General features: G+C 38.6%; 1 protein-coding gene across 1 annotated transcript; it reads left to right on the top strand.

Moving 5' to 3' along the window:
• On the top strand, window positions 1–6601 carry adprhl1 (ADP-ribosylhydrolase like 1). Its single transcript, XM_058629649.1, has 7 exons — window positions 1–462; window positions 2414–2578; window positions 2686–2811; window positions 2970–3110; window positions 4056–4183; window positions 4554–4686; window positions 4768–6601. Exons 1-7 carry the CDS (start codon window positions 249–251, stop codon window positions 4935–4937), a joined length of 1077 nt encoding a protein of 358 aa, XP_058485632.1. The 5' UTR covers window positions 1–248; the 3' UTR covers window positions 4938–6601.
• The last annotated feature ends 6471 nt before the right edge of the window (window positions 6602–13072 follow it).

Genomic DNA, 13072 nt, shown 5'->3' with positions numbered 1-13072 from the left:
TGTGTGGGTGGGTGGGTGGATGTGTGTCCACTGTTGGTATGACATGACAAACAAGCATTAAGCACTGTGGGCCTGAGGTAGTGTGATCATGTAGAGGAGGCAGCTGAGATTCTTCAGGATTTTTTCACAGCGGTCATTGTTCTGTGACCAAATCTGTTGGTTGTGCAAGAACACAGGAGAAGATCTTTTTTTCTTGATTTATTTATTTTGATTAGCTGGGTGAGTTAGCGTGACCAGAGCCCAGTATCATGGAGAAATTCAAAGCAGCCATGGTCTTGGGTGCTGTCGGTGATGCTTTGGGCTACAGAAAGGGCAGCTGGGAGGGCTGCACATCGGGCAAGAAGATCCAGGAGGAACTGGCCGCTCTGGGAGGACTGGGGTCCCTGAAACTGGACCCTGATAACTGGCCCCTCAGTGATGCTACACTAATGCACATGACCACAGCAGAAGCTCTGATAACAGGTAGGGATGGTGGTATTTATCTAATTCAATACCCTTAATTATCTACTAAAAATTATATCAGTCCAATGCAGTCTTTTTACCTCCTGAATTGTTTACAAAAACAAATTTAAACTTGCCTTTTTTTAAAAATGTTCACTAATTCTACATTTAACCTTTTTATGTCATCATTGCAGTTATTTATACCCAAATGTCATATGTCCTTAAAATACAAACACACCTTCACAGCTTTTAATCTTTAGAAGGACCAGAATAGCTTCAGTGTAACCACGTCATGGCAGATCAAACCAGAATGACCAAACCTGCTGACATGATGAAGTGATGTCAAAGACAAAGCCTCAGTGTGAATGTCCTCAACCAAATGCCATGTCATCAGGAGTGGCTGGGCGTTAACAAGAAAAAGAGACTCTAAAATTAACCACTTTGGAAAAGCTGATCCGCTGTTCTCCTTTACTGAACAATAGCAGCTCCATAATCTGCCCGTGTCATGTTTGGCTGCAGATGCTGTTCAAAGCCATAGTGTCAGTGGTCCATGGGAAATGGTGATGGCTTCTTTTGAGATTAGGAGGCTCTATTTAGCCACAGTGCAAGTATATTGCACTGTGGCTAAATACAGCTCAGAATGGGCTCGGGCTAACCTAAGCCTAACCAGTTAATCATGCCTAACCACAACCTTAATATAACCACAATGCAAATCAGTGTTTATGCCAGAATATGTCATAAAGATATAAGAAGCTATTCTGCACTACATTGACTTCCCTTCATTTGGACAGCTCAACCAGTTCCTCGGAAATGAGGTTGGTTGTCCTGAAAGAAGTTTTTTATTGTTTGTTTTTTAAATCAGTTGATATCAACAATTGTTGTGATAAATGTCAGAAAATTTAAGAGTTTGTGAATTAAATTTGAAAAAAAACAAACAGTTAATTGTAGTTTTAAAGTTGAGCATATTAGAGGGACAGCTCAGGTTGAACGGTTTGGAAATAAAGTAAAAGAGTCATGGTTCAGATGGTTTGGTCACATGCAGAGGAGGGATAGTGATTATCTTGGATAAAGGATGCTAAAGATGGAGCTGCTGGGCAGGAAGATAAGAGGAAGAGAAGATTCATTGTGAAGGAGAACATGAGGACAGTTGGTAACAGAAGAGGACACGATGGAGGCAGATGATCTGTTGTGGTGACACCTAATGGGAGAAGCCGAAAGAAGAATAAGAAGATAGACAAAAATGACAAACACTTATAAAACAGAAAAACATTTAACACAGGCAAAACATTCAAATTGGTAATATTGGACGATATTGGAAAAAGATCTTATCACATTTTGTTTCATTTGATATACATTGTGATATAAGACTGGGTGATATGGCTTATCAATAATATGTGGATATTTTAGGCTATATCCCGATATACAAGAACTGCAGACTATAAATACACTCTAAATGATGTATGATATGTCAAATAATTAGTCTTAAAATTAAAGATTATCAATGCAGCAGCCTTTAAAACCAAAAAACTAATCACAGACGCCTTATCACAATATGATATCCAAAATCTAAGACCATATCTTGTCTCATGTCATGATATAGATAAAATATCAAATTATTGCCCAGCCCTACTTATATCTCAAAGTGTGTTTGTGCAATAGAAAATGATTGTTTCGATATATTCCTATATTGGAATACTACTGAGGAAAGTTTTAACATGATAATCTGATACTGGATTATTTCCCAGCCCACCCGTGCAGCATCAAGAACACATTCTAGCAGGAAAGACTCACCTAATCCATCCCATTTGATCTCATGGAGTGCAAGTGACTCCACTCGCTCCACTCCTAAGGCATGCTGGTCCTAATCTGTGGTGTAGCAGACTGAGGCTAAATTTAGCTCACTACAGCACCACTCATCTTGCATTGCATGCCAGGCATGAATGACACTCAGTCACTTTGTGTGTGTGTCTAGATTACTGGTGTCTAGAGGACCTGTACCGAGAGCTGGTGCGTCTCTATGTTGACGCCATGGTGTGTCTCCAGGGCAGAGCTCCTGATCCTGCCACAGTGGAAGGCTGTGTTTACCTCAAACCTCACAACTTCCTGCTTGCCTGGCACACACCCTTCAATGAAAAAGGTGACTGAAGACTTTCACTACAGACTGAATAAACAGTACTTTTTTGTGTTTATGTGTCCAACATATAATAATGTAATACATTTTGTGAAAATCTGTGTCGTGTGCAGGGTCTGGGTTTGGGGCAGCAGCTAAGGCAATGTGTGTAGGTATGAGATACTGGCAGCCTGAGAGACTGGACAACCTGGTGGAGGTCAGCATCGAGACGGGCAGAATGACACACAACCACCCAACAGGTGACAATCGTTTTTTAAGCTTATCAACTTTATATTTACATCTCTATTTCCATTTTACCTGCAAGAACAATGATGTAAGACTTTGTTATTTGGTGACCTGATGAGGTGTCACGAGGCAGAAGTGGCACTGTGACGTTATTCATCACTATTTGCTTCAGGCTTCCTCGGCTCCATGACAACGGCACTGTTCGCATCTTATGCGATTCAGGGGAAATCTCTGGTGACTTGGGGTCGAGAGCTCATGAAGGTCATCCCACGGGCTGAGGATTACTGCAGGAAGACCATACGACACATGAGTGGTTAGGCTGTGTCTCTCTCTGTCTAAGCCCTGTTCAGATCTGGTATTAAAATCCATTCTGAGTGATCCCATCACATACAGTGTCCCCAAACCCTAACCTCGGACTGATCAACCCGAGGATAAGATAAGAAGATTATTATTTTTAAAAGATTATTATTTAAAAAAAATAAAAATAAAATAAATAAACATACATTTTTAGATCTATAAATAATACAATGTGGAAATATTTCTGAATAAGATATTTAAAATATAGATTATAATTTACAATATAGACAGAGACTTCCTCAAATGATCTGTGGCCAGAGCCGGATTAACGCAAAGGCAAACTAGGCACGTGCCGAGGGCGCGATTGGCAGGGGGGGCCCAGGCAGAGGGACAATTTTTTTTTTTTTATTTAGAAATTTCAAAAAATATTTACAAATGTCATCTACAATTTATTTCAATGTTAATATATCAATATTTATTAATTCACAAAAAAAAAAGTGACGTTATGTTACAATAATGCCAGTCAGTTCAGTTCAGACTTTTTTTGGCATACAAAGAACCAACTCGTAACCAAAGACTACGCTATGTAAAATGTGAATTTACTTTTATTAATAACTTTGGTAAGTTTCAGATTTCAATTCATAAATAACATCGATGGAGGGGGGCACAAAAATTACAGTCAGCCAAGTATAGTCCATTTATTTAATCCGGCTCTGTCTGTGGCAGTTTTTTTTTTTTACACTAATCAGTCAAAATGCTCAGCCAATAAATTTAGTGACACACGCATGAACGCGCACACACACACATAGGATGGATGTTAATAGCAGGTCTGAACGTGGCCTGAGTGTGAAGGAGTCCTGGTATTATCTGTATGTTATAAAGTATGGTCATTTACAGTTGCATGCACATGTCTGATTCTCAGCTCACGTTATTGTTGTTTTGATTGTGCATTCACATGCAGAGTATCAGGAAAACTGGTTCTATTTCGAGGCCAAGTGGCAGTTTTACCTTGAAGAGAGAGAAATAGACCAGGAAGGACAGAATAAACCCTTGTTCCCTGATTGCTATGATGCTGAGGAGACAGACAAGGTAAGCCCAGCCTCTCTGACACACACCTTTTAATACACATATGGCCAGTAAATTATGACATTTTTAAGAAAGATACCAGAAGACGTTGATGATGTTCGCAGGAGATTAAAATATCGATATCTTATTATCTTATTACACCAGGAAGGATGATGATATATCACCAAATCAATATGTGAACCCACCCCTACTTCCAATAGCTATTGTTCTTCTTTAACAATAAAAACAAAAACTAGACACTAGAAACAAATACTAGACTCTCTCACCCTAAGTAGAGGACTGGCATCATTTGAGAAGTGCCGGGACTCAAAATAGTAAAATTAAAATTTAATGTTGTTAAAAACAGCTCTGTGTTACTTTCTGGTGCATACAGATGTACAAACGATGGAGTTCGGAGGGCTGTGCAGGCCGCAGAGGTCATGATGCCCCCATGATAGCCTACGATGCTCTTCTGGCTGCAGGCAGTGACTGGACTGAACTGTGTAAGCGAGGAATGTTCCACGGAGGTGAGAAAAGAAACGGTCCACATGTGAGAGGTATTTTGTTTATGCTATGCCTACAGTGGACGTAAAACACTGTTGTTCTAGGTGAGAGAGAAGCCACAGGCCTGATCGCGGGTTGTCTCTACGGCCTCATGCACGGCCTGAACCAGGTTCCTCCAGGTCTGTACCAGGATTTGGACAAACGAGTGCGTCTGGAGGAGCTGGGAGAGGCGCTTCACAAGGCAGCATCTGCAGAGAAATGCATAGACAAGTAATCCTATTCTTCACTGGTCTGATTCCCACTTGCTGTCAAGGGAACTGCATCTGAATCTAAAACTGCTTCCCTTATGCTCCACACTACCCCTCTCTGTATAGTTCTCTTTGGTAATGCTTCAATAGCCCTAACTGGATTCCTGTCCTCTGCTCACCTACTGTATCTTGAACTCTTTTCCTTAATTTGGTGCTCCACAAGCTGCATATCTGACATGAATGTTTTCTGCTAGATCATCTTTCCCTTTCTTCATCTTGAGTCTGTTTATGACAGAGAATAAGACACAGTTCACACACAGTTTAAGGCCACCACGCTAAACTTTAAAGCAACACAATGTAGGATTTCAACCTTCAGAGACTGTCTCAAAGGAAGCGATAAAGTTACACGGGTGCAACTATTAATTGAGTGGATGTCATGGCAGAGGCTGCACAAAAACCAAAGAGGGTTAAGGAGAGTAATAGAATAAGAGACTGAACAAGGGGGAAGATATCGGGCCAGCTTTCACTCGCTGGTGTTCACTTTAGCTCTGCTAGCAGAGGGCTACTCAACCTAGAGCAAGCTAGTCAATGTGCATACAATGAACAATAGATTTTATGAAAACACTAGCTACGCAAACTATAGCACGGTCAGTCTTTTGTGGGTTTTGGGGTTAGTTTTGTTTCTAATATTTTGAAAAATAAAACTATCTTTTCATATTTGTATAAAATGCTATAACATAGTATCTGTTCTGAAGACATGGTTGACTTCTAATGAAGACATTAGAAGTCCAGCTTCAGAGTTCACAGATATCATTGGCTCGTCAACAAATGCACACGTTACCATGGCATATACTTTATGACGGTTGTAACAAACAATACCATTTAACAACTGTGGGGGGAACCCAAGAGCAAATCCTACATTGTGCTACTTGAACTATGGGAGGATAATACCACTTTTTGTGGTATCTTTTTTCCACAAACTTGAATATTAACAATATTATTGTAATTACCTCATTTAATCACCTTAGCTGCAGACATTTGCAGCCCTCACTCACATCCATGTCACATTACAGTGGTGGTGTTGGTGTATCTGTTTTTACAGCAAGTGGCCTGTACTTATTGAAGCATTTAAGTCATGTGTTTATTATTTTGCCTTATCTTTTTCCAATATCCAATACAGTGATTTTGGCCAGTATCAGACCAATACAGATATTGAGTATTGCAAAGGTTCATACCTAATCTAAGTGACACAATTAAAGGGAAAGAAAACTCTTAAAACATTTAACCAAGAAATGTTTTTCCTCTTTTCCTTATCTTTCTCTAAAGCTAACTTCTATTAACAGCGCAAAGTTATGTTGCATCTTGTAATAATTTATAAGTATTTGTGCGAATATTGTCTATTGTGACACTCTGCGATGCATACTTTATTTCCTGCTTTTATCTAAATATATTAATTGAATCAAAGGTGCTTTATGAAATAATAGTTTGCAGTGTATGTTATCCTTAGTTTTTCCAGTGTGAAATGTGTTTTTTTTTTTTTTACTTTTAACTGTTACGCATACCAGAACTGAGTAACAGAGTAACAGTTATGTTTTGTTACTATTTGTTACTGTTTGCACTGTGATATCAGGTACAGGTCACATGGTGAAACATTAATATTACAATGGCAATTAAAATGGACTGAGATATGCATGAAGTCCCTGTCTCTTTATCTCAACTGCATCATTTATTTTAATGGATTTCTTCTTAATTTTCTACCTTCTTGTGCTTTGGTTGCACACTGTCCCCTTCAATTTAATAATTTAATATTCCCTAAACTAACTAATTATAACATGTTCACGCTGCTAAAATGCTTCACTTCAAGTAAGGTACTTATCCAGTATATCCAGTTTAGTATTGTTTACTCACTCACATATGGTAGAAATTTTGCATTTGCAGCTTCATGGTGGTGCCAGTTTCAGAAAGAAAAGAAAGAAAGACCCTTGGCTTCAGATGGCAACAGGGATTAAGTATTACATGTCCTCTATTCTCCGTAGACCAGATTCTCTGAACACCAGTATCAGCCCTGATGCCAGTACGCTGAGGAAGTTGGTAAGAGATCGCAACTGCCGTCCAGTGCTCCGAGGGATTCTTGAGAGTCTCCTGCATTATCTAATGGAGGATCTGCCCAAGTGGTCCACTAGAAACGGGAACCTGGGGAAACCAGGAACTGGCACAATATCAATCAGAAACAAAGGACCAGATGGTCCTAGTCAGAAAATGGAGAGTTCTTTGAAACAGACTCAATTTCATACAAATTCCACAATGGATCAGTTGTATGAGGCACATACTCCCAAGACTACTTCTATGTTCCTCAAACATTCCTGGTTGAATCCTCCAAAAGGCAGATTGCCTAGCAGGTGTGAAAACTACCAAATACCAGACAATGTAATACCTCGGCGACTGACCGCATTCCAGCTCCTCCAATCTAAATTTTTAAGGTCTACACCTAAACCTCCCGTCACCCACCAAAGGGAGGTAGGAACTCTGTCTTTCAACAGAGGAGTGGCAGCTGAGGTTACCCACAAACAAGGCAGTGAGCACAGCATGCACAGGAAAGACAGGGCTAAAAGAGGACAGAAGAGAGGAGGCAGTGTTAAAGACATGGTGGCCAAGTTTGTCATGGCTGAACAGAAAGAAGGGGCGGTGAATATGCTCAAGAAAGAGCCAGTCAAACCAAGAACAATTGGAAGAGGAATTATCCTAAATGTCTTGATGGAGAGGTTTGAGGCCATGGCCACTGTATGCAAGGGAAGCGACTTGAAGGGTTCACAAAAAAGATCTTCAGGGGGAATTCACAACGAAGTGACAGGTAGTGTAAAACAGAGGGTAGCTTGTTATAAAAAAGGGCAACAACAGGTGGTAGACCAAACTCTCCATAAACAAAGCACACAGAAGCAAATTGAATGCAAATCTGGTGGAGAGCAAATGAAAAGAAAACAAATGACAGAGCTACGACCAGAGCAAGCAGAAGTCATTTTTAAAAAAGAAACTTCAAACCTGGGTGGACAAAATCACTTGAAAGAAGAGCAAACGGGGGAGCAGCCATCAGATCAAACATCTCATGGATATTGTTCATTAAAACACACAAATGGTCAAGGAAATAATAACCGTATTAAGGGTTGGGAGTCATGTGAATGTGGTAAAGATCAGACCACAGCTGATGAAACTCAACACATCAACAACAGGTTAAAATATGGACAAACGGAGTCACTCTGTTTAACGTCTGTCTCAGAGTGGTCACTACCAGAACCTCACAGACTTTTTCCACAGGTACAGGCCTCACTTAGTTGGAATGTAGCAACCATCATGACTTGCTCTACTGTGTGGTCCATATGTGTAGATTCCTCTCCTACGCAACGCTTCCAAGAAAACAAGAGCCCAGTGAAGAAACCAGATGTGAAGAACAATAGTCCTTGTGAAGTTCCACAATATGCTCAAAGTGAGTTAACTGAAAGTGAACCTTCCATGACAGAAACTGATAACACCGCAAAACCCCAAATTCATGGGGTTTTTACCAACACAGACCATGACCTTGTGACCAAAGCAGAGGAGGATCTAAATTGCTCCAGATCAGAGATGACTCAAAGAAAGCAGTATCAATATCTCATCCCACGCATTTATAGACTGGATTATCAACAAGGTCCTGATCAGACTGAGTCTTCCTCTCAGTCAGCACCAGAACATAAAACTACAACTGTACCATGGCAATCTGAGACTTCTCCAGCTGCTCCCCCTAACACTTCATTAATGACAATGAAAACTTGGGAAAATGACATTGATACAAGCCTCATCTCATCTCATGACATCGCTCCTCATAGTATAACCACAATTAAACCAACAGCGGCTGATGCACAAGAAAAGGACAAGAAACCTGGAGAGGAAAGAGAAAAAGTAACTCTGGTGGACATGAATGACACTAATATGCAGCAAAGTTCTAGACTTTCTGAATACTCTGATGATGTTCATTTAGAAGGCAGCAAGACGGTTGATGTTAAAATATCTGACATTAAACCTAACCAGGATGAGCCAACAGAGAAGCCAAAGTATACAACAATCAACTATGGGGATCCTTCAATCAAACAAACATATAAACCAAAAACCATACGTTTTACCGACACCTTCACTTTTTAGGTTGATATAGACATTGATGCACAAGCTCAGACACCATTTCCTCTCTCAGATGCTCTGATAATTGATCCTAAAGGCCTGGACACACCACCCAGCCCTGCACAAGACTTTTTTCTTAACCCAGTTATGATTTCCAGCCATTACCACTGCATGTGCCTGAAAGTCCCACACCTGTCCTGGCCACTCTCGGTTGTGTCCTGCACATAAACACAAACATTGCTACTGGCAATGTTTTTGTGGAGGATACCACACATAACAACAGATTACATGATTTTGGGCCTTTCATCACCATCAGTCACAATCGAGAGGACTTTCCATATGTCAGACTTTTTTCTGTCTATTCTTGTTCTCAAATCTTCTCGACTTCACCTGTGGATTAAATTCTTCATTGAAATGCTGTTTTTTTCTGTCTGGCCGCTTCTGCCCGCAGCATACCACCCAATCCTGCGAGACTGACCCAATCACATTACATCCCTCTAGTTCATAGACCTCGTCATGGTCGTGTGTGGTGCAACATTGGCCCATGTTTGCTGAGAACATGCCAAAGCTTGTATACTGTATATGAACCTTATTTTCCGTATCCTTATTTTATTTGGACATTTGTCATATTCATATGATGAAGCAGTTTTTTAACAGCAACCCATTACAACAGGAAGGTACTCTTCTTCTCTTTGTTGTAATTGGTCAATTACAATTGCGGCAACAAAATCACAGTAGAAGCAACAGCTAACTGGTGTTGTCTCTTATAAGTTACAAAAATACATACTACTGACACGCTGGCTTTAGTGTTTTGTTATAATATTGCCAAACCATTTTTTATTTTTATTTGTAATGACTTTGTATTAAATGCCATTCAGTGTATTTGCATAGAAATTCATGAAAAGTGTATAGTAAGGTAAGGTACAAGGATAAAGAAAAACGATTGTTGAAACTGATAAAATACATGACCTCTTAGTGACCTAAGAGCTTATCAAAGTTGAATTGTTTCAAACTGAACTGTCAACATAATTGTAATTATTTTACTGCACAAAAACATCATGTTTATTGTACATTGTATACTAACTATTGAACCAAGATTTCTTTCCTTTTCGTCTATTTCTTTTCTAACTACAGTATGAAGATATAACCCAGTATTATATTTCAATAAAAGTGGCTTGTTCGTTTTTTCTGATGCTGACTAATGTATTCATTATTTGTCCAAGAGGAGTGAGGTTGGTTTAGTTGATTTGCTAAATATGCTTTAAATGAATATGATTTTGATCCAGATTTGTGTGTATATACAGAATCTGTAGGGGAAGTGGCTAAATATTTAAATTTAGAGAAACTTGTTTCCCTGGAATTAGTCCACAACATCATTTCACAACATGTTCACACACTTAAACTGAGTTAGATGACCTTGCCTGTAGAACAGTGTTCAGCACACACCTACACAGACCTGTAGTTATCACAAGTAGAGATGATTACTCGGAACAGATGAATAGCAGAGCCAAATATGGCAGCGGTTTTAAGTTAGGAATTTTATTTATATAACACTATTATTTTCTTTCATTAAGTGCATCTATGAGGGTGGGTTGAAATCTTCAAAAAAAAAAAGAAGTAACTTTTACTCTGAGTACATATTAAGCGAGCAACTTTTTTGCTTTAACTTGAGTACATTTTTAGACCAGTACTTTTACTTGAGTAGAATATTTCAGTACTCTTTCCACCTCTGCAAAGAAGGAGCAATGAAACTTGCATACTGGCATGCATTAGATTCAGCCTTTAGTGATACTAACTGGATACTTTAATTTCTTCTAGAGACATTGTTACCAAACATCTGCAGACGAATGGGTTAGAACCCAAGGACATTCATGCTGACAGGGTTTCTACATTAGGTCATGATGCTCCAACTTTACCACCTGTGCAAAAGTGGGAAGGTGAGGGTTCACGAGGGTTAGGTAGAGCCTTGAAGATGACCCAAGGATATCCTGCCATAGCCACAACCCAAGAAAACATTGATGGTGTTTACCACATGGTGATGGATGGACAGATATGTGACTGTTAATCAGAGAAACTATGCTGTATGCATCTCCCGTGAAGGAGTAGAGAACATTCTGCAGAACAAACTTGGCATGACAAAGATTTCGGCTCTGTGGGAGCCACAGCTTTTGACCCCTGAACAAAAGCACACCAAACTGGTCATGTTGCAGGAGAATTTGGCACGTTTTGAAGCAGACCCAGTTGGTTTTCTTGAAGGTTTCCTGATCCAGGATGAGTGTTAAGTCCACAACTTAGAGCCAGAGACAAAGAGCCAGTTGACTCATGAAGCCAAATATTATTTACACCATACAATAACACTTTTAGTATTGTTGATTGTTATTATAATACTTTGATAGGGACAAGATGATGCTCACTGCAAAGTTTAACGAAACACGTTTTCATTTCATGTTCATCCTCCTTTCCAACACAAAGAAACAAAGAAAGAAACAAATAAATAAATAACTAAAATGTTGTTATTTTCTGAATCACCTGCCTGGAGATGGATGTCAGCAGTGGGACAGCGTCTGCAGCTCTGCTCCAGATTCTCTTATTACAGTCAATCAAATTAAAAACTTGTGACACGTGAGGTTTTACACTCCTGCACGAGACTTTCAAGTCATTTCAATTAGGGCTACAACAATCAATCAATTGATAATCAACTACTCAATTCATCACCAACAATTTTGATATTGATTAACCAGTGTGTTTGAGTGTTTTTTTTTTTTTTTACATGAAAACTTCTGTGACTTTCCTAAATGTGAATATTTTCTTATGTCTTCACTACACAGTGACTCTAACCTGAATATTTGTATAAATATTTGTATATTAATTTATATATATAAAATATATATGTTAATTCCACATTCTTCACTATTTTCTGGCATTTTATGGACCGCACAATAAATTAGAGCTGCACCAATGAATCGAATATTATTATTATCTTTATTATTGTATTGTTTTTTACTGATATGTGCTGTATGTTTTGATAATATTAGCTCAGGAAATTAAATAGGCCATATAGTTATTGAAGCAGGTAAGAGGTAACAGGTTGTGTACAGAGCTGCTGAGCAGATGCTCATGTTGACAGATGGATGCTTATACCGGTGCTACGTGGCTGATCTGAAGAAGTACATATTTTTGCTGCCTTCATGTGTTACCAGAGAAACTTACACTGTGAGCTAGCAAAAAAAAACATGTTATGTCACAGTAACTCTCTCTCTTTTCTGCCAAATAAACACTGAATGTAGTTCGAAAATATTTTTTTTGTTGCTTAATGTCAGACAAGGGTTGCTGTGTGGTCCCTGGAGCTTTAGTTTGTATATAAAGATAAATATTGCGTAAACGTGATAAATAATTAGAAACAGTACATGCATATATATCTTCTCAAATGTGATTTTTTTACCGTTGTGCATCAAAACAAATCATGTAAAATATTGTTACAAATGTTATTTCTATATCATGATATCATTTTAAGCTAATATTGCTAATTCTGATATAAAATCTATACAAATCTGAAGTCATTATCCTATTTAGTTTGTATTTATTTTACTTGCTTTAACCTAGTGTTATATTTCAATAGTTTTATTTGTTCAATATTTATACTTCTTATCTCTTTAAATATTTCATTCTTTTATTGTTAATCTTTGTTTACCTTGTGTTGTTCTTAATTATGTTATTCAACTATTAATTTATTATTATTATTTTGTGCTCCCTTGTTATACGAAACGGTCACAAAATGTATTTTCTAGTTTGTCTTGAGTATTTTCTGTCTCTGTGTTGAGTTTAATGTCTCCGTACAGTGCCTTCAATCTACCTTTATGTATGTGAAGTTTCACTGAATGAAAATTGCCTTTGTTTTGCCTTCTGTCCGATACTTCCTGAATGCACCACCAGTCACATTTCTAACCCAATGAGGATTTTACGTGATTCATTTGAACGCACCACCAAGTCTGATTGACGTGTGTGTCCCGGG

The sequence above is a fragment of the Solea solea genome, chromosome 5 (assembly GCF_958295425.1).
Source record: "Solea solea chromosome 5, fSolSol10.1, whole genome shotgun sequence".
NCBI lineage: Eukaryota > Metazoa > Chordata > Actinopteri > Pleuronectiformes > Soleidae > Solea > Solea solea.
This window is presented reverse-complemented; position numbering and strand designations above follow the sequence as displayed.